This window comes from Pristis pectinata, chromosome 17 (genome assembly GCF_009764475.1).
Source record: "Pristis pectinata isolate sPriPec2 chromosome 17, sPriPec2.1.pri, whole genome shotgun sequence".
NCBI lineage: Eukaryota > Metazoa > Chordata > Chondrichthyes > Rhinopristiformes > Pristidae > Pristis > Pristis pectinata.
The window spans coordinates 14,649,713-14,671,028 of record NC_067421.1 but is presented as its reverse complement, the minus strand read 5'-3'; the positions used below and the strand labels follow the sequence as shown (position 1 = coordinate 14,671,028).

At 42.8% G+C, this 21,316-nt stretch overlaps 1 protein-coding gene across 1 annotated transcript in view; it reads right to left on the bottom strand.

Moving 5' to 3' along the window:
• susd2 (sushi domain containing 2) overlaps positions 1-21,316 on the bottom strand; it is an 81,079-nt gene that overhangs the window by 47,746 nt on the left and 12,017 nt on the right. The window contains exons 2-5 of the mRNA XM_052032127.1: positions 19,293-19,497; positions 15,253-15,404; positions 8,706-8,873; positions 3,511-3,685 (exon numbers count right to left, since the gene is read on the bottom strand). Of these exons, the coding sequence (XP_051888087.1) occupies positions 3,511-3,685; positions 8,706-8,873; positions 15,253-15,404; positions 19,293-19,497 (700 nt within the window). The remainder of the gene's footprint in view (positions 1-3,510; positions 3,686-8,705; positions 8,874-15,252; positions 15,405-19,292; positions 19,498-21,316) is intronic.

Below are 21,316 nucleotides of genomic sequence, written 5' to 3'. Positions count from 1 at the left end.
AAATGTATCATTTAATGCACTTTTCCACTGTCCACTGTCCAATGCACTGTCCACTGTCGCTGTCAGGTAAGTGGAAAAGTTCCAGAACAAAGAATAATAGATTTTTGTGGAGTTGAAATGTAGATCAGACAGAAAGAAGAGGAAGAACTTTCACAATCACAGGATGGCTCAATGTATTTTCCAGTCAATTAGTACTTCTGTAATGTACAGCCACACATCTACATCCAACAAACAGCGATATAACACTAGAGCTGATAACCTGTCTTTGAATGACTCAATTTAAGGATAAACACTAGGAGACAGTTTCCCTGTTGTCTCTTGAGTTGACAGATGAGGGCTTCACTTGAACATCTCCTCTGGCTTCACTGCTCAGGCTGCTTCCTCAGCCAAGTTCAGGCACTGTGTTGCCTTAGCACAGAGTAACAACTTCCAAGGTCCTTCTGCTGTGTTCAATTACCGACATGAGAAAAATTTTGGGTGGCACAGTGGTGTAGCTGGTAAGAGTCGATGCCTCATAGCCCCTGTGACACGGGTTCAATCCTGACCGCGGGTGAATATCGGTGCAGAGTTTGCATGTTCACCCTGGGACCACATGGGTTTCCTCTGGGTGCTCCAGTTTCCTCCCACATCCCAAAGACGTGCTGGTTGAATCACTGACTGGCCGCTGTATATTTCCCCTAGTGGGTGAATCATGGAATCTAGGGGGAGTTGATGGGATTGAGGGGAGAGTAAAATGAGATTAGTGTAAATGACTGCTTAATGGTAAGCACGGGCTCAGTGGGCCGAAGGACCTGTGTCCTTGCTGCATGATGCCATGTCAAAAGATAAGCTTTGGATCGACATGACCCAGCTGTAGAAGTCAACTACAGATCATCCCCAGGTTACAGCAGGGTTCCTTTCCTGGGAACTGTTTGTAACCCGGACGGTTCATAAATCAGAAATGGGGCCATGAGCCAGGTTCCCCCGTGGTAGAAGATGCCTGCAGCCCCACAGCAGCCAGCAAATCCATCCTGTTGCTCCCACAAACGCCCATTCAGAGGTGCGTGTTGTACATAAGTCAGGCGATCTCAAACTGGGGAGGACCTGTGCACAAGAGAATTCAGCCCAGAGCCATGCTTAACTCATTGCGCAGCAAACAAAGACCAGCCCGAACCACAGTGCTGGCTTTACCCCTGGTGATGGTTGAGAACCCCTCATCATACCAGAGCCAATGCCCACAAAGTGTTCATGCACTCACAGACTACCACTGGCTTCAACCTGTTCCAGCCTGCATTGTGGGTTCAGCTCCCTGGAGAGTGGGTGTCTTTCTCACTCAAAGTGCTACCAACTAACCAACGGTGACACTGAAAGAGAAACGAAATCTATAATACAATCAGGAGGAAGAGATGGCTTCAAAGATTGTAGCTGATATAAAGCTGATTTTAATCTTTACAACTTCGTGTACTCAAAAGGTCCCATTGTTTAGATTCAACATAGATAAATAACAGATAACATTATCTGACAAATCATTAAGAGGGGTTTCATAATACATTGCTAGAAAATTTCTCTACGGAAGTCCAATAAAACCAGTAACAACTCCCATTACACCTTTCCCCAAACCCCTGCCTCTTAAACAAAAGAGAAGGAAATGAAAGGAAGGTTTGAGTTTTGCACCAACTCAGCCTCAATCGATCAGCACTCTCGCCTCTCTGGTGAAGCTGAACCAGTAACTAATTGATTTCTCTCTCCATGGGTGCTGCCCGGCTTGATGAGTGTTTCCTGCATTTTCTGTGTTTATCTCAGTTTTTCTGCACCTGCAGTCTTTTTCATCTTTGAAATGCAGGTTAATATTTTTAATTATTTGTCAGTATTTTATGGTGTTTCAATTACATTTATTTCTCCAATATTTTTTATTTTTCAACTATTTAATCTGTTTGAATAGTTTTTAAGTATCTTTAACAATTGGAGACATTTTAAAATAACTCAATGTTCTTTGACTTCTGTACAAGGTCCTAGCCCTGGAACGCAGTTCAATGTTTTGTTTAGTTTTATTGCACAGAAGTTAAAAATCAATACTGATCACAACACAGGTTTAACATCCTGGTGAAGGCCATGTCCAGGTAATGAATGGGTTCCGTTCTTACAGACATTCATAAGTCGGTTTTGTCCGTAAGTCAGAAAATATACAACACTCACTCAATATGGTTACCATATAGCCACATGAATAACGGTGATAACATCTCCTCCTCGCTGACAATCAACACAGGTCCACCTGTAGGATGCCTGCTTAGCCCAATGCCCTACTGTCCCTACACTCACGACTGGGTGGCTAAGCACAGCTCAAACGCCATCTATAGATTCACTGATGACACCACTCTTGTTGGTAGAATCTCAGATGGTGATGAGGAGGCCTACAGGAGTGAAATAGAGTGGCTGGTTGAGTGGTGTCACAACAACAACCTTGCACTCAACGTCAGCAAGACCAAGGAATCGATTTGGGACTTCAGGAAGGTGAGGTCGGGAAAACACACACCAGTCTTCATTGAGGGGTCAGCAGTGGAAAGGATGAGCAGCTTCAAGTTCCTTGGGTGTCAACATCTCAGAGGATCTATCCTGGACCCAACACATTGATGCAATCATGAAGAAGGCACGCCAGTGGCTCTACTTCATTAGGAGTTTGATGAGATTTCATGCCATGTTATCACTGTCATTCATGTGACTATATGGTAACCATATTGAGTGAGTGTTGTATATTTTCTGACTTATGGACAAAATCGACTTATGAATGTACGTCACCAAAGACTCTTGCAAATTTCTATAGATGTACGGTGGAGAACATTCTGACAGGTTACATCACAGCCTGGTATGGAGGCTCCAATGCTTAGGAATGAAAGAGGCTACAGAGGGTTATAGACTCAGCCAGTTCTATCCCAGTCACAACCCTCCCCACCATCAAGGACACCTTCAACAGATGGTGCCTCAAGAAGGTGGCATCCATCACTAAGGATCCTCACCATCCAGAACATGCTTTCTTCTCGTTACTACCATCAGGGAGGAGGTACAGGAGCCTGAAGACCCACATTCAATGATTCAGAAACAGCTTCTTCCCCTCCGCCATCAGATTTCTGAACAGTCCATGAACTCATGAATACCACCTCATTATTCCTTTTTTTTTGCACTATTTATTTAGTAATTTATAGTTAAAGTTATCTTCGCACTGTACTGCTGCTGCAAAACAACACATTTCATGACATATAAGTCAGTGATAATAAACCTGATTCTGAATGACATTGAGAGCACAGGAGACTGATGAAAAAGTACAATTACTAGGAGAGAAAGGAAGCTAGTTCTGCCGTTCGTAGGAACAAACGTATGTACGTATTTTGGACTTTTGAATTTAATAATATTATGGGAGCTTGTTTGTATGTAGGGGTGTCCATAAGTTGGCCGCTTGTAACCTGAGGACGGCATATACCGAGGAAAGCCTCTTGTCATACCAGTGCCGATGATGAGGTAAGTTCATGTACTCACAGCACACCGTGGCTTTCCTTCTGGTCAATAAGCCGCAACATTCCAATTTCCCATTCCGAATAGGGTTTTGGAGCAGGTTTGGGGGTGAAAGTGAATATTCCATTGTTTTGAGCACCTTCTCCAAGTGAGTAGAGGTACGTCCATTCTCCTCTCCAGGACTCTGAGTAAGGTGCACCTGGGAGGAGGTGTTGGCAATTAGTGAGCTGTCCCAAATTACATTTACAAAATCACTCAACATTTCCCATGCAAAGTGTTTTGTTGTGCAAAGTCTGTAATTGCAGAGCCTACATTGCCCTGAATTTATGTCCCAAAGGCTCTTATTACATGTGTAATAGAGACCAGCCTAAAATCTGCAGTCCAAAGGATTTTAACCACCACTAGATTCCTGGCCAGAAATTTCACCAGCAAGTTAATTGTCCCAATCCCTGTAGCAGAACAATTCTCATATTGTTGAGATGTCAATGAAGAGCCAGGCAGTAAATTGCCAATGTAAGTAGAAGGGTTGGCTGCTGACTGTCCCACAAGGGGATCGGCAGCGAGAAGCAAGGGAGCGGAGAGAACCGAAGACTAACGAAGCGATAATTGTTTTTTTTTTCCTTAGCGTTCGAGGATAGTGGGGAGCGACTGCGCAGGCTCGTGACGTCACTCAGTAGCGCGCAAACAGTTTAAAAAAAACAGTTTAAATATCCAGCAGGCAGTGTTCGGAGCGGGCAGCTGAGTGAGAGGGAGCAGAGTGGTTGGGCTTTGGCTCAACTGGCTTAGGAGAGAACGGGGTAAGAGGCGAGATTTATAGAGTGGGGGTAAGTTACTAGTTTATTTATTGTAGTTGCATTAGACAGTGCCATAGCAGTATGCATCTGGGATTAGTGTTATGTTTGGAGTGCCAGATGTGGGGACCCTGGGAGACTACCAGCCTCCCCGAGGACATCTGCACAAAGTGCATTGAGATGCAGCTCCTCAGGGATCGTGTTAGGGACCTGGAGCTGCAGCTTGATGACCTTCGGCTGATTAGGGAGAGTGAGGAGGAGATAGACAGAAGCTATAAAGAATTTGTAGAGAGTACCTCTGTGGCAGTCCCCCTCAAAAATCGGTATCTCATTTTAGATTCTGTTGGAGAGGATGACCTGACAGAGGAAGACCACAGCAAAGAGTAGTTTGGCACTGTACCTGGTGCCATGGTCCAGCAGGCAAGGAGAAATGCAGTGGTCATTGGGGGATTCTATAGTGAGGGGAACAGATAAGAGATTCTGCGAACCTGACAACAGTACCCAAATGGTGTGTTGCCTCCCTGGTGCCAGGGTACGGGATGTCTCGGACCAGGTCCAGAATATTCTGAGGGGAGAGGGTGATCAGCCAGAAGTCTTGGTACATGTAGGTACCAATGACATAGGTAGAAAAAGAGAGGAGGTCCTGAAGGAAGATTACAAGGAGCCAGGAAGAAGGTTGAGAAGCAGGACCTCCAGGGTCGTAATCTCAGGATTACTACCTGTGCCACGTGTTAATGGAAGTAAGAATAGAAAGATCTGGCAGATGAATGCGTTGCTGAGTGACTGGTGCAGGGGCCATTGCTTCAAGTTCTCGGATCATTGGGACCTTTTTTGGGAGAGGTATGACCTATTCACAAAGGATGAGTTACACCTGAACTCCAAGGGGTCCAATATCCTGGTGGGAATGTTTAATATAGCTGTTGGGGAGGGTTTAAACTAATTTGGCAGGGGGAAGGAAACCAGGATGTTAGGATAGAGGAAGAGGTATATAGGAGCAAGTCCAAGACAGTGTGCAGTGAAAATGGAAAGAAGGACAGGCAGGTGAAAAGACAGGATAATTCGCTGAACAATAGAAATACAGCAAAATCGGCAGCAGATACTGGTCCAAATGTATTATATTTAAACACACGTAGCATTAGAAATAGGGTGGATGACCTAGTGGCACAGCTACAGATTAAAAAATATGACATTGTGGCAATCACCGAGTCATGGCTTAAGGAAGGCTGTGGGTGGGAACTAAATGTCCAGAGGAAGATAGGCAGGTAGGCAGAGGGGGTGGTGTGGTCCTGATGGTTCGTAATGATATAAAAGCAATCGAGAGAAGGGACATAGGGTCAGAAGAAGTGGAATCCTTATGGGTGGAGCTAAGAAATGGCAAGGGTAAAAGGACAATAATAGCTGTGATATATAGGCCCCCCTCAACAGCTGCCGGGATGTGGACTATAAGTTACAGCTAGAAATAGCAAAAGCATGTCAGAGAGACAATGTCAAGATAAATTATGGGGGATTTTAACATGAAGGTGGATTGGGAAAGTCAGGAAGGCAGTGGATCTCAGGAGAGCGAGTTTGTGGAGGGTCTACAGGATGGCTTTTTGGAGCAACTTGTTGATGAGCCCACCAGGGGATCGGTTGTTTTGGATTGGGTGCTGTGTAATGAACCGGAGGTAATTGGGGAAGTAAAGGTAAAGGAACCATTAGGAACTAGCGATCACAATATGATTGAGTTCAGTTTCAAATTTGAAAAGGGGAAGCTGACATCAGATGTGTCAATATTTCAGTGGAACAAAGGAAATTCCAGTGGCATGAGAGAGGAACTGGCCCAAATTGATTGGAAAAGTAAGCTAGTTGGAGGGACAACAGAGCAGAAATGGATGGAATTACTACAAGAAATAAGGAAAATGCAGGATAGATATATTCCAAGAAAAAAAAGGTTATGAATGGAAAAATGGCACAAATGTGAATAACAAGAGAGGTGAAGGCTAAAATAAAAGCAAACGGGAGGGCATACAAGGAAGCAAAAGTTAGTGGGAAAACAGAAGACTGGGAAACTTTTAAAAACTTACAGAAAGAAACTAAGAAGGTCATTAGGAAAGAAAGGATGAATTATGAAAGGAAGTTGGCAGATAATCTTCAAAAAGATACCAAGAGTTTTCTTTAAATATATGAAGAGTAAAAGAGAGACACGGGTTGATATAGGACCAATTGAAAATGGTGTGGGAGAGATTATAATGGATAACAGAGAGATGGCAGAGGAACTAAATGAGTATTTTGCATCGGTCTTCACTGTGGAGGACATTAGCAATATACCGGATAGTCAGGGGTCTCAGGGGACAGAACTGAATTCAGTTAAGATTACTAGAGAGAAGGTGCTCAGGAAGCTAAATGGACTAAGGACAGATAAGCCTCCCGGACCAGATGAGGTGCACACCCAGGTTCTGAAGGAGGTGGCTTCAGAGATTGGGGAGGCATTGGTGATAATCTTCCAGGAATCAATAGACTCCGGCATGGTTCTGGAGGACTGGAAGGTCACAAATGTAGTTCCTCTGTATAAGAAGGGTGGGAGGCAGCATAAAGGAAATTACAGACCTAATAGTCTGACATCGGTGGTGGGAAAGTTATTGGAATCGATCCTCAAGGATGAGGTTATGGAATACCTAGAGGTGCAAGGCAAGATAGGCCCAAGCCAGCATGGTTTCATGAAGGAAAGATCCTGCCTGACCAATCTATTGGAGTTTTTTGAGGAAATCTCAGGTAGGGTGGATAAGGGAGAGGCTATGGATGTTGTGTATTTAGACTTTCAAAAGGCCTTCGACAAGGTGCAGCACAAGAGGCTGATTAATAAGATGAGAGGTCATGGAATTACAGGTAGGATATTAGAATGGGTGGAGCATTGGCTGGTAGGCAGAAAGCAAAGGGTGGGAATAAAGGGATCCTGTTCCGGTTGGCTACCGGTTACTAGTGGTGTTCCTCAGGGGTCGGTGTTGGGGCCACTTCTTATTACTTTGTACATTAATGATTTGGATTATGAAGTAAATGGTTTTGTGGCTAAGTTTGCAGACGACACCAAGGTAGGTGGAGGAGTAGGGAGTATTGAAGAAATAGGAAGGTTTCAGAAAGACTTGGATAGTTTAGGAGAATGGGCAAGGAAATGGCAGATGAGATTCAATGTTGAGAAATGTGCCGTTGTACACTTTGGAAAAAGAAATAAACGGGCAGATTATTATCTAGATGGGGAGAAAATTCAAAGTACAGAAGTACAAAGGGACTTGGGGGTACTCGTGCAGGATACCCTAAAGGTTAACCACCAGGTCGGATCGGTGGTAAAGAAAGCGAATGTTATGTTAGCATTCATTTTGAGAGGTATAAAGTATAAAAGTAAGGAAGTGTTGATGAGGCTCTATGGGGCACTGGTGAGGCCTCATTTGGAATACCGTACGCAGTTTTGGGCCCCATATCTTAGGAAGGATGTACTGATGTTGGAAAGGGTTCAGAAAAGATTTACGAGGATGGTTCCCAGAATGAAAGGGCTTACATATGATGAGCATTTGTCGACTCTTGGACTGTATTCATTGGATGAGAGGGGACCTCATAGAAACATTTAGAATGTTGAAAGGACTGGACAGAATAGATGTGGTTAAGCTGTTTCCCCTGGTGGGTGAGTCCAGGGCTAGAGGGCATAATCTTAGAATTAGAGGGTACCAGTTTAAAACAGAAGTGAGGAGAAATTTCTTTAGCCAGAGGGTAGTGAGATTATGGAATTCTTTGCCACGTACAGCTGTGGAGGCCCGATCATTGGGGGCGTTTAAGGAGGAGATTGATAGGTATCTAATTAGTCAAGGTATCAAGGGATATGGGGACAAGGCTGGAAACTGGGGCTAGATAAGAATAGTATTAGTTTAGCTCATGGAGCAGACTCGATGGGCCGAATGGCCTACTTCTGCTCCTTTGTCTTGTGATCTTGTGAAGGGGAGGAGTGGTGGTGAAGGGAAGATCCTGCAAGTGGGAATCTCACATTTTATCTTGTTTTCCTTATGGATGTAGAAAGACGTCATCCGGCCCATAAGCGATCCCACCAATCCATTCCCATACCTATTTCCCTGTAACTTATTCAAATATGCATCAACTCCCCCCACCCACCTACACTGGGGGCAATTTACAGTGGCCAGTTAACCTACCAACCAACCAATCTACATGTCTTTGGGATGTGGGAGCAATCTGGAGCACCCGGTGGAAACCTACATGTCACAGGGAAAAGGTGCAGGTGCACCCAAGGTCAGGATTGAACCAGCGTCACACTGGAACTGGGAGGCAGGTGACAGCTGTGCCGCCCTAAAGGCAGTGCGGTTGTCAACTTCCTGGCAAAGCTGTTGCATGTTCTGAAGTGTGTACAATCTCAATCCACTTATATCACACAAAATAGTTGTTTACCGTATTCTCTGTAACCCCAGAGCTCAACATTTACAGAGTTCACTGGGAGTAACGATGAGTTCCAAGTGAGCGTCAGGGTCCCAGTGACACCAGGTGTACCATAGTACTGCCATTTGGTTCCATTCTGTAAAACGCTTTTCTTCAAGGGTGAAAATTTTCCATGGTGCACTGCAAGTTTGGAGAGAACCAATAGAAAGAGAGTTAAAATCACTTACAAACAGCAGTTAATGCTGGACAGTTCTGACTTTTGCATCTCCATGAGGAAATGAATACTCGCAGAGAGCATAAATTCTAGACAAGTCTCAACACCAATATTTCAAATCTACCCCCACACTCCCTAAGAGTTGGGTTCCTCTGTAAGAGCATGTGTGCTGGATTATCAGAGTTCTGATAATGTCTGATGTACTTGCAATCTCCCTGCTCTTATTTTTTATGCCCAGGCTAATAAAGGGCAGTATCCCATGTCCCTTCTTAAGCAGCTGATCTACCTGTGCTGTCACCTTCAGGAATCCTTGGACCTGTACACCAAGGCCCTTCTGTTCCTCAGTACTCTCTGGGGACTTAAACTGGTAAAGTATTATTCTTCACTGGAAGAAATATTGGCCTGAATTGGGACGTCAGCTGTCAGCAGTTCAGGGCTCAGCTCATCTCATGATCAGCCACACTCAGAAGTTCAAGAGGAGCTGGAGGTCAGACCCCAGTGTATCCGACTGTCTGCCCTGTCATGGACTCATAACTGAGCTCAGCAGCAAAGCACTGATGTCCTGAAGGGAAGGGCTGAATTCAAGGAGGGCAGTAGACAAGTGGGGGTCTCCAAGCCTGCGGAAAAAGGTAAGCGTAGGTAGGTCAAAGGGTTCTGGACCAGAAACTCTGTTTCTCTTTTCACAGATGCCGCCCATTCTGCCAAGAGTTTCCGGCATGTTCTGTTTTTGTCTTAGATTCCCAGCATCTGCAATTTCTTTTGATTTTCAAGTTCAGGTAAGTGTCTGCGTTACTCTACCTTAAGTTAGGGTTTTTAATTATTTGTTCCTTTTTTAGTGTGTTTTAATTAACATTATTTCTTTAATCATTTCTATTTTTCAAATTAGTTTCAAATATACCTGATATTCCCAGAGAAATTTAACAATAACTCAAAGGCCTTTGACCACTCCTGATCCCAGCCTCTGGTCAGAGCCCACTCTTGTGTCAGGTCCAGCACGATCCAGCCCAATGGGGCTTCCGGGGCAGAGCGACATCAAAACAAGGAGAAGAGATGACCCATGCCAAGAAGTAAGTGTAGATTTTGTATTTCATTATAAGTGCCAAGTCTGACAGTTCAGATGAAAGGCAGACTACATTCTGCCTAGCTTATAATGTCTTTGGGGATTTAGGATAGGGTCTAAACCATTTAGACCCTAGTTTCCATTCATTTAGATTTACCTCCCTTTACCTCAGAGTTAAATCAATGCTTCTGAAGACCATCTGCAAATAGGGTCATTATTGACGTGTATGTCTGTGCCTCCTGGGACAAGGTCCCAACCTATCTTATATGGCAATTCATCACCATATTGATTCCTCCAATAATAGATATCACCCACGGGTGTGACTACTGAAGCCTTCATCACATGGATACTTCAGCTGTTAAATTCAGCACAACTCCTTCACTGTGGGTTTCAGCCCAGTCAGTGGGCTTCAGATGGTATCCCAACTACCGAACCTGACTTCTGAAGGTGGACAATAAGACATCCAGATGCCTTTAAAATCAGAAGAGCTGTTGAAAGGTAGCATGCTGGTCTCATGGTACTCTTAAAAGGGGTAAGTTGCACACAAAATGCCCAATTTATGGTGTTAGAGCTGACAAGGGGATGCCATCATTAATATGCCAGCTGCATATCACAACTAGAAATCATTTTCTGCTTAGTGCATAGAAGTGCCTGGACCAATTTTGCAAAAAGTGCCACTTCTGAAAAGTTCTGACTTGGGCACTATCCCCTGAATTCATGTGTAAAACATCATTTAGGGGTTACTTAAGCAAAAGAATAACAGATTTCTTGGCACCAGAGTATTAAACAGGCAATTGGTAAGCAGAATATTGACCAGTTCTGTGCTGGATTGAGCCCTAATCAGCAATTGCAGGAAAATGTGGTGCCTAACCTTCCATCTACTAATTTACATGGATGGTTTATCGGTTAAAGTGCTTCCCCAGTCAAAGCCTCCCTGTGACATTTCTCTGAACCAGGAGGACATGAATGTAGAAAAAGCCCTTCCATGGAGCTAATATATTGCCAGGGTTCAGTGGGAAGGTAAATTGCTTGGAGTGTATGCCAGATAGCAGAACCCTATCTCTGGCGCTCTATCTGTGCCCTGCCATGCCCTTTGTGGGTGTGAAATCATCCAGAATTATCTTGCTGCCTTGTCAGGGCTACCATTGCGAAACAACTCCACCCTTACACCACCACAGTGCTTTGCTGACATTGGGTGACACCCCTATGTAGTCTTATTAAGTTAATTGCTAATAAAACTTTGCAGTAATAAACTGAAGGTATTTCTAACTGATGAACTTCACACATATTCAATATGTTGGCCAGCATCAGTATCACAAAGGCAGATGACGACTGCCCTCAGTTTTTAGAGCACCTTTGCATGTCTGAGATAAGCACCAAATAAGACAATTCATTAAAAAGTAATATGTGTTTATTATCAGCATTTGCTGGGTGAGAATTGATTTCAAGGTTGTAAATAAAAATCCTAACCTGCTTGGACTTCATTCCCCAATTGGTCATGTTGATGTCAAAGCTTCAATAAACTTCCAATTAATTGGCTTTGTAGTTGCACATTGGCTTCATACTTACTACCTCATGGAGGCAAAGAAATGTTACAAGGGATATGTAATATCTTAATTCTCCAACACTAAGTTATGATAACTGTCTATACAGCTGTATCGCAATTTGGAAAAATATTCATTGTCTTCTGCTAGAGATCGCTTCTATTGTTCCATTAGTTCTTCAAATGTAAAATAGTTTTCTTGTACGGCTATGCACAATATTGAATATTTTGCCGGTGCTATATTTAGAATGGTGGATATCTGGGAACAATTACAGCACAACAATCTAATCTAAAGGTTCATTGAGTGTATCAGCTGGGAGAGCAAAGCTCGTGGGGCTTATAACTGTTATATTATGACAAAGTCATTCCTAATAATAATAAATAGGGTGTTCCTTTCATGAGAAGGTTTTTTTTTGAAGCGTAAAGTCCATACTGGTGCTCAGGAGAATTCTTAATGCCCTTCATATTGTTGCTGAAAATTGATATCCGTATTAGCCAGTTCAAATATTATTACAACTTCATTAGCAAATTACTTGAAGATGTTAATCAGAAACGTCCAGGTCCTGCGCTTAATCTGTAGAAATTGTACAAACTTTTCATATGCCTTCCAACAAAAGCAAATCCAAGGAAAAGCAATGTTAGGGAAAGGTGATAGACTGTGGCCTTGGCTACTATCATCGTACAGAGTGCTTGGAGTTCCTGATATTCACTTCCATTCTTCCAGTTATCACTGAACTCTTCAAGCCCATTCTCCATAAATCAAGTACCGGGTTTAACATAATGTATGGGCAACCAGGTCAAGTGCAATAGCAGGGGGGAAGCTCATCCTCCTATTCAAATGTCAATGACCATGTCTCCAAATTAAATAATCAATTGAGGTCTCAGGTGAAATTGTTACCAAACTGAACTGACCATTCAGTTTTGGTCAATGATGGCAAGCTTCTTGCAATGCATTTATATATGGTTCGAGGATCATTAAGTTCTAAACATTTCTGCTCAGCCTTGTTGGAAGAAATACCCCATTGCTGCTGAAATGTGGTAAATTCCAGGGGATTTTTTAGATTTTAAAGTCAATTTTTATTTACAGCGTGGTAACAGGCCCTTCCGGCCCAACAAGTCTGCGCCGCCCATCTTAAACCCAAATTAACCTACCCGTACGTCCTTGGAATGTGGGAGGAAACCGGAGCACCCAGAGGAAACCCACGCAGACACCGGAGAACGTACAAACTCCTCACAGACAGCGGCAGGAATTGAACCCCGATCGCTGGCGCTGTAATAGCGTCGCGCTAACCGCTACGCTATCGAGCCGCCCTCCTATTACCAAGCTCATCTCACTTACATTTATGTGCATTCACACAAGAGGAAAGGCAACAAAAGCAGAGAGCTTAATGAATTCTTTGTTAAATGTTATCACATTTGAATGAAATAATTTGTGTCAGATAGAGTATGGGACTGATTCTGAAAAGCAAAACAAAAAGGCAGATGCTGGAAATCTAAAATAAAAACAGAAAATGCTGGAAATACTCAGCAGGTCAGGCTGCATCTGTAGGAAGAGAAACAAGAGTTAACGTTTCAGGACAAAGACCCTTCAGCAGAACTGGGAAGGGGAGAAAGGAAGCTCATTTAGTTGCATGAAGGGTAGGGGAGTGGGGATGTCACTGATGGGGTAAAACCGAGTGACCAGAGGGATAAGCTGTAAACGAGGTTATCAGTTACAACAATCAGTTACAACCCCACACTTGCACTAGCACACTGGTTTGCTGATATTCAGTGATGCCTCAGTGTAGTTTTATTCATTTAATCGCTAATAAAATTTTGCAGTGATAAACTGAAGGTATTTCTAATTGATAAACTTATAATAATAACTTCAGGAATATTCAGTATGTTGACCAACGTGTCACAAAGGCAGATGACAACTGCCCTCAGTTTGAGAGCACCTCTGCAGGTCTGAGATACGCACCAAATAAGACCATTTCATTAAAAAGTAAAATGTGTTTACTACTAGCATTTATTGAGTGGGAATTGATTTCAAGGTCACAAATAAAAATTCTAACCTGCCTGGAATTTCATTCCAATGCAATATTAGGATCTCAGCCCTCCTGCATAAGTCAGCTCCATTTAGAACAATGTACTTCAGTAGCATTTTCTCTAGGGTCACTCTCTCCAGCAAGGTTTACTTCAAAGGGTTGCTTCCAAGGATAAGCAAACAATGAGCCAGATCTCACTGAGCAGTTCCACTATCTTAAAAGGCTGCCCACAGTTCTCCAATATTAATGCTGACCTGGTCCAGGTGCAGGAGGTCTGTTGCTGGCCCAAATCATGTCAGTCTCAAGCAGCAAGGCCTGAGTAACACCAGTACCTCTGGTGGCAGAATAAGGAAGCCCCAAGCCCAAAGTGCCCCAGAAAAGCTTCAGAGTGACATTGATCCTCGCTTTGCCAACTGCAAAAGCTGACTCGTTTGATAAACTACTATATTGGAAGTAAATAATTTTTAAAAACATTTTTTTAAATAAGGTTAAGTAGAAGTATCTAAAGTTAAAAATAATAATAAATAATCTAAACGAAAACAAAATATTATATTAAAACATGTACATCTTGATTTCCCCTTTGCTTCCTGTTCCACAGTCCTACAATCTCCACTAATCAATGAACCCTTGGATTCTGGGACAGGGCAGGTTCTATACCGGGTGCAGGATCTGAGAGGTGGTTCCCCAGTGTCATTGCTGAGAACCTCAGCAACGCCTAGTCCATCACTGGATTCTGATACTTTCACTGAGCCCAGGACTACTGTCTTTGACGGTGCTTTTGCAGATCTCCCAGACTTACTGTTATTGAAATGTGTGTCTCAGATAAATGAAATGTAATCCACAAATCCCCCCACATTACATTTCCATATGCTTGTGTGGTAGTTGTTAACTAGTGACCAAACACGTCTTCACAGGTCAGGAAAGGACAAATGGAATTGATTGCCCCATTAAAGCAAAGGCTCCATAGCTCAGTGGGTGGCACAGTGGCACAGCTGGTAAAACTGTTGCTTCACGGCATCAGGCACTGGTTCTATCCTGCACCGGTTCATCCTCCGGTGCTGTGTGGAGTTTGCATGTTCTCCCTGTGACCATGTGGGTTTCCCCCGAGTGCTCTGATTTCCTCCCACATCCCAAAGATGTAGGGGTTGGTAGGTTAATTGGCCAATGTAAATTGCCCCTGGTGTGTTGGAAAGTGAGAATCAGGGCAGAGTTGATGGGAATGTGGGGAGAATAAAAAATAGGATTAATATGGGATTAGTGTAATGGATGGTTGATGGTCATCACGGATTTGGTGCACTGGAGGACCTGTTTTCATGCTGTAACTCTCTATGATTCTATGACTCCTTTCAATCTTTTTAATAGCACCTTCTATGACTTCTTCCAATAGACAGCAGAAAGAAGTGAATGATACCCCGGATCTCAGGTGACAGTCGTCATTTAAGGCTTGACACTTGGAGCATGAGGTTTTGTTTGAAGGCCTCATGTGAGCAGTTTCATCAGCTTCACATGGCCTCTGAGCCTCATTACCAACTCCATCTGTGATTGACTTCACTGATACACAAGAAATGAAAAATATTGCCTCCCTTCTGTCAACTTTGTTCCTAAACAATTACCTTGGGCCTTCTACAATCCACTTATTGCACTACTTTTCCAAGGTGTTACCAATGAAAAAGTTCACTTGTAGCTCAATGTTCAGTGCAAGGATTTCACCTGACCTGACACCCATGTCCCCTGGTGACTGTAGCTCTTTCCATTGTCTGTTGACAACTCAAAAGGTATCCTTCCGTTTTCATAGAGCAATGGTGAGATGCAATGGGCCATCTTATCATCATCAACATATCCCTTGGTAACAATGGATTTCTTGAACCTAAAAAGAGAATAGTTTCAAGTTTAATCCAAATGAGATATGCAGTAGAGAGACTTTTATCTTGCAAGTCATAAGATCATGGAGTTTTAGCCTGCAGGAGGGAAACAATGGAGAAGTTAGATGGACACAAATATGGCAAGCGGAATTCAATCCAGAAAAGTGAGAGGTAATGCATTTGAAGAGGGCAAAGCAAATGCTCCATAAATGGTAGTAAATAGGAGGGGAACTGACAGCTCAGGGAGTGCTTGTCCACAGATCTCTGAAGGCTGCAGCATTGGTATATAAGGTGGTTATGAAGGCATACAGAATAAGATAAGATAAGACATCTTTATTAGTCACATGTACATTGAAACACACAGTGAAATGCATCTTTTGAGTAGAGTGTTCTGGGGGCAGCCCACAAGTATCGCCACACTTCCGGCTGTGAGGGTATGAGGACTGGAGGGTAGCTCATGTAGTTCCATTGTTTAAAAAAGGATCTAAAAGTAAACCAGGTAATTACAGGTCAGTGAGCCTGACATCAGTAGTGGGTAAATTATTGGAAGGTGTTCTGAGAGATCAGATATACAAGTATTTGGATAGCCAAAGGCTGATTAAGGATAGTCAGCATGGCTTTGTGCGTGGTAGATCGTGTTTAATGAATCTTTTGAGGAGGTTACCAAGAAAGTAGATGAAGGAAAGGCTGTGGATGTTGTCTACATGGACTTTAGTAGGCCTTTGACAAGTTCACATATGGGAGGTTAGTTCAGAAGGTTCAGACACTAGGTATCCATGGAAAGGTTGTAAACTGGATTCGAAATTTGCTTTGTGGGAGAAGACAGAGAGTGGTAGTGGATGATTGTTTCTCAGACTGGAGGCCTGTGACCAGTGGTGTGCCTCAGGGATCTGTGCTGGGGCCATTGTTGTTTGTTGTCTATATCAATGATCGAGATGATAATGTGGTAAATTGGATCAGCAAGTTTGCTGATGATACTAAGATTGGAGGCGTAGTGGGCGGTGAGGAAGGCTTTCAAAGCTTGTGGAGGGATCTGAACCAACTGGAAGAATGGGCCAGAAAATGGCAGATGGAATTTAATGCAGACAAGTGTGAGGTGTTGCATTTTGGAAGGACAAATCAAGGTAGGACATACACAGTAAATGGTAGGGCACTGAGGAGTGCGGAGGAACAAAGGGATCTGGGAGTTCAGATACATAATTCCCTGAAAGTGGCATCACAGGTAGACAGGGTTGTAAAGAAGGATTTTGGCATCCTGGCCTTCATAAATCAAAGTATTGAGTATAGGAGTTGGGATGTTATGGTGAGATTGTATGAGACATTGGTGAGGCCAAATTTGGAGTATTGTGTGCAGTTCTGGTCACCTAATTATAGGAAGGATATCAGTAAGATTGAAAGAGTGCAGAAGAGATTTACTAGAATGTTGCCGGGTCTTCAGGAGTTGAGTTACAGGGAAAGATTGAACAGGTTAGGACTTTATTCCTTGGAGCGCAGAAGAATGAGGGGAGATTTGATAGAGGTTTACAGAATTATGAGGCGTATAGACAGAGTTAATGTGAGTAGGCTCTTTCCACCTAGATTAGATTAGGAGAGATAAGTACGAGAGGACATGGCTTTAGGGTGAAAGGGGAATAAGTTTAGGGGGAACATTAGAGGGAACTTCTTCACTCAAAGGGTGGTGGGAGTATGGAACAGGCTGCCATCTGATATAGTAAATGCAGGCTCACACTTGAGCTTTAAGAATAAATTGGATAGATACATGGACAGGAGAGGTCTGGAGGGTTATGGACTGGGTGCAGGTAAATGGCACTAGCGAATAACATTTCGGCACAGACTAGAAGGGCCAAATGGCCTGTTTTCTGTGCTGTAGTGTTCTATGGTTCTATGGTTCTATGGTTCTATAGCATGCCCACAACTTCCTAACCTGTACGTCTTTGGAATGTGGGAGGAAACCGGAGCACCCGGAGGAAACCCACGCAGTTGTAGGGAGAATGTACAAACTCCTTACAAACAGCAGCTGGAATTGAACCGGGTCACTGGCACTGTAAAACATTATGCTAACTGCTACACTACCATGCCTGCTTTTATTGACCAAGACATAAAATATAAAAGCAAGGAGATCACACTACTACCATAGAGAACACAGCTAAAGTACTGGGTTAAGTCCTTGTCACCACGTCACTGGAACATTAGAGGAGGTGCAGAGAGATTTTTTGTGGATGTTGACAGGGCTGGAGAATTATACACGTGAGGAACTATGAGTGGGGGAATGGGTTTGATGGGATTGCTCTGAGAGCTCTGGCACAGGATCAGTGGGCTGAATGGCCTCCTGTGCCATAAGGAAATACAGACTTAAAACATAAGATACAAAGGAGGGACTGGCTCAGTTGGCCTTTTCATTATTTATTCATTTTTGTGATATGGATGTCAGTGGAAAAGGCTGTCCTTCATTGCCCTTGGTGACCACCTTCCTGAACTGTCATAGTCCTTCTGGCGAATGTACTTCCCCAATGGTCTTAGGAAGGGAGTTTACTGACTTAGTTACAGCAGCAATGAAATACCATTGATGTATTATCAGTGGAACATATAGTCCGATTTGGAGGGAAACAGCAGTGATGGTGGTCCCGTGCACCTGAAGCCCCTAGTGATAGAGGTTGTGGCTGTGGACAAGTAACGGCCATGCATTTTGGAGAAATGTGCGCCTGTGGTGGAGAAATTGAGTGACAGGTGCCAATCAAGTGGGTCACTTTGCCTTGAATGGTGTTGAGCTTCTTGAGAGTCTTTGGAGCTGCAGTTATCCAGGCAGGTGCCATGTAGATTGGAAAGGCACTGGGATATCAAGAGGTCGAGCTCGTCAATTGGCACAGGATGCATGGCCTTTGTCCCATTCTTTTAGCAGCAACATTCAGGCAGATCGCGCAGATGAGTTTCTGGTCAGTGGTGGCCCCAGGATGGTGGCAGGCACAGTAGTGTAGTGGTTAGCATAACACTTTACAGCGCCAGCAACCCGGGTTCAATTCCAACCACTGTGTGTAAGGAGTTTGTACATTCTCCCTGTGTCTGTGTGAGTTTCCTCCCACATTCCAAAGACATACGGGTTAGGAAGCTGTGGGCATGCTATGTCGGCGCCGGAAGCGTGGCGACACTTGCAAGCTGCCCCCAGAACACTCTATGCAAAAGATGCATTTCACTGTGTGTTTCAATCTACATGTGACTAATAAACATATCTTATCTTAATACTGGGCTCTCGGTGATGGTAATGCCACTGAATGTCAAGAATAAGTGGTGAGACTCATTTGTTGGACACAGTCTTTGTCTGGCACTTTTATGATTTTTTTTGTTGTTGGGACAAGGGGAACTGAAGGGAGATATAACTGAGGTGAGAGGTCTTGACAGAAGTAACAGGAAGAACCTGTTTTACCAGAGAGAACCAACACTGGAGGGCATAGATTTCAGTTAATTGGTTGAAGGATAAAGCAAAGCTGACGAAAAATATTTTTATTCAATGGATGGTAGGGGTGTGGAACTCCTTAGCTGAAAGATTTGTAGAGGAAAAACCTTCATCACACTTAATAAGAGCCATTGGCCAACATTATGGACCAAGAGTAGAGAAGGTGAAAATCAACTTAGCTTGTTAACTTTTCCAGTATGGATGTGATAGGTTGAATGACATAGATGTACATGTTTTTATGATTCTGACATGAGAATTTCACTTTATTTATGTTTATTAACATTACCCATGTCTTTGCCTCTGGATTCAAAGAATTATCAGTGTCTCACCAGCACAATCAAAGTTAATGATATTACGGTCCATTAACAACAGGGGCTAATGTCCTTGGATAGATTGGTCCCTTGCACAAATAGGATCTAGAGTGACTAAATGAGAGACTCACCTACAGATTATCTGGTCTTTAATGTTAAATGTATTGTTAACGATGACAAAATCTTCTCCTCCCATTAAGGTTCCTGACTGAGGAGATATCCGTAAGCAGAAATTCCAGTAATCTGCGCAACATGTTCCCAATGGTTCACAAGTCACATGACAAGAACACTGAGACAGTTTGTTTCCACAACTAGCTGCACACGAATTCAGAGCATCTAGAAATTAAAAATAAAACAGAATCTAATTTTGGTTATGGATCACCTGTTCAAACTGTAATCAAATACTTCCAAGTCAGCTGAGATCTGCTTGAATGGTGGAAGAGGCTTTCATGTTATGTGCCTCTGAGTTCCAGGCACACATCCACGTTCAAGAAATAATCATTCTGCTTTCTCTAACACATGATTATCTTTCTTTCAATTTCAGAGAAATGAACGCATGTCTTGTGATGGAGTAACTCCTGCTCATTGGACTAAAAAACCATGAGAACAGCAGGAAAATGTCACAGAGCAAATACATCAAGAGAACAAAGCATTTAGCACAATGCTCTTAATCTATACGTCATTCATGATGATGGTCATTTCCCTTACCAAACTGAAAGATCTGTAGAGTTACTGTACTGGTGTAACTTGAATAAATAGGAATTTTACAAAAAATATTATTTAACAAAATGACCAAGATTGTTGAAATACAGAAACAGTGTTAGAAAGGTTTTAGAAAGGGCAGACCAAAGGTTAATCAGGATGTTATCATTGCTGAATGACTTCAGAGAAGATGGAACAATTAGGACCATACTCTTCTGGATAGAAAGAGTTAAGAGGTCTCTAAGATGATGAGTAATGGTTTTAGTGGAACATCAGATAAAATCTATACATCTCTCTAGTAAATGATAGATGCTGTTATTCAAAGAAGGGCAGTGGAGTTCTCTCCGCTGGCTTGCCCAATATTTCAGTCAACATCACACAAACTGATGACCTGATTATAAAAAGCAAAAAAACAAAATGTTGGAGGAACTCCACAGGTCAGGCAGCATCTGTGGAGGGAAATGGACAGTTAACGTTTCGGATTGAGACCTTTTATCTGGACCGGCTCAACAGTAATCTGGCAGATTAAATCATTCATTCCCAAACAGAGGCTACCAGATTATCATTTCATTGGTTTCACAGAAACTGGTTTGGAATACCAAAACTCAGTGCAGCCCCTGTGCCTACCTAATGCACAGTCCTCTTGATACATTCCCATTGACATACAACAAGACAAGAGATTTTCACAACTCCTGACTGATTTCAGTGAGAACTCACTCACTTCATTACATTGTAAATTGCACATTTCAGAAGAAGGTTAGTCATTTCTTCACAGTCAAATAAACCAGTGGGGGGGATGATAATCAATTTTTGCTTATTCACTCCCAGTCATTAATTAATGCTTAGAAATTTCAAATGGTATAAAAATAAGACTGCAACTGTAGGTGATCCCCGGTTGAAATGTGATTTCTAACATCTTGCTTAACTCAGGGTATGTAATGGAAAATAGTGAAGAAATTCCTCTCAAGGGGAACAGCTTTTAAGTATTAGCCAGCGGTGACCTGAATGGCCAAGCTTACTGCAGATAAATGGTAAATTCAAGTAAAAATCAATTTTCCTTTGGATGTGAATTCAGCAAAATTGCTTTTAGACCTCTGAGAATTCTACTGAATTCTACAAAAACTGTAAGCCCCATCTATACAGTACCTTAAACATATAAAATTATCATAAGATGTTTCACAGTCAAGGTGAAATCTGGCCAAAATATAACTAAAAAGAAGACAGTTATGTCAAAGGGGGTAGATCATAGAGGGATACAGCACAGAAACAGGCCCTCTGGATGTTAAGAGTATCCGATATGTTGAGGCAAAGACATTTGGAGAAATTCCAGAATTCTGATCAGTTTCTGGCATGGTGGTAAATTGGAGAGATGCTGATGAGAGCAGGTGATCAGCCTTAACAAAACGGGGCTGGGCAAGATTACAAGTGAAAGATGGACACAGCGATTTTGAAA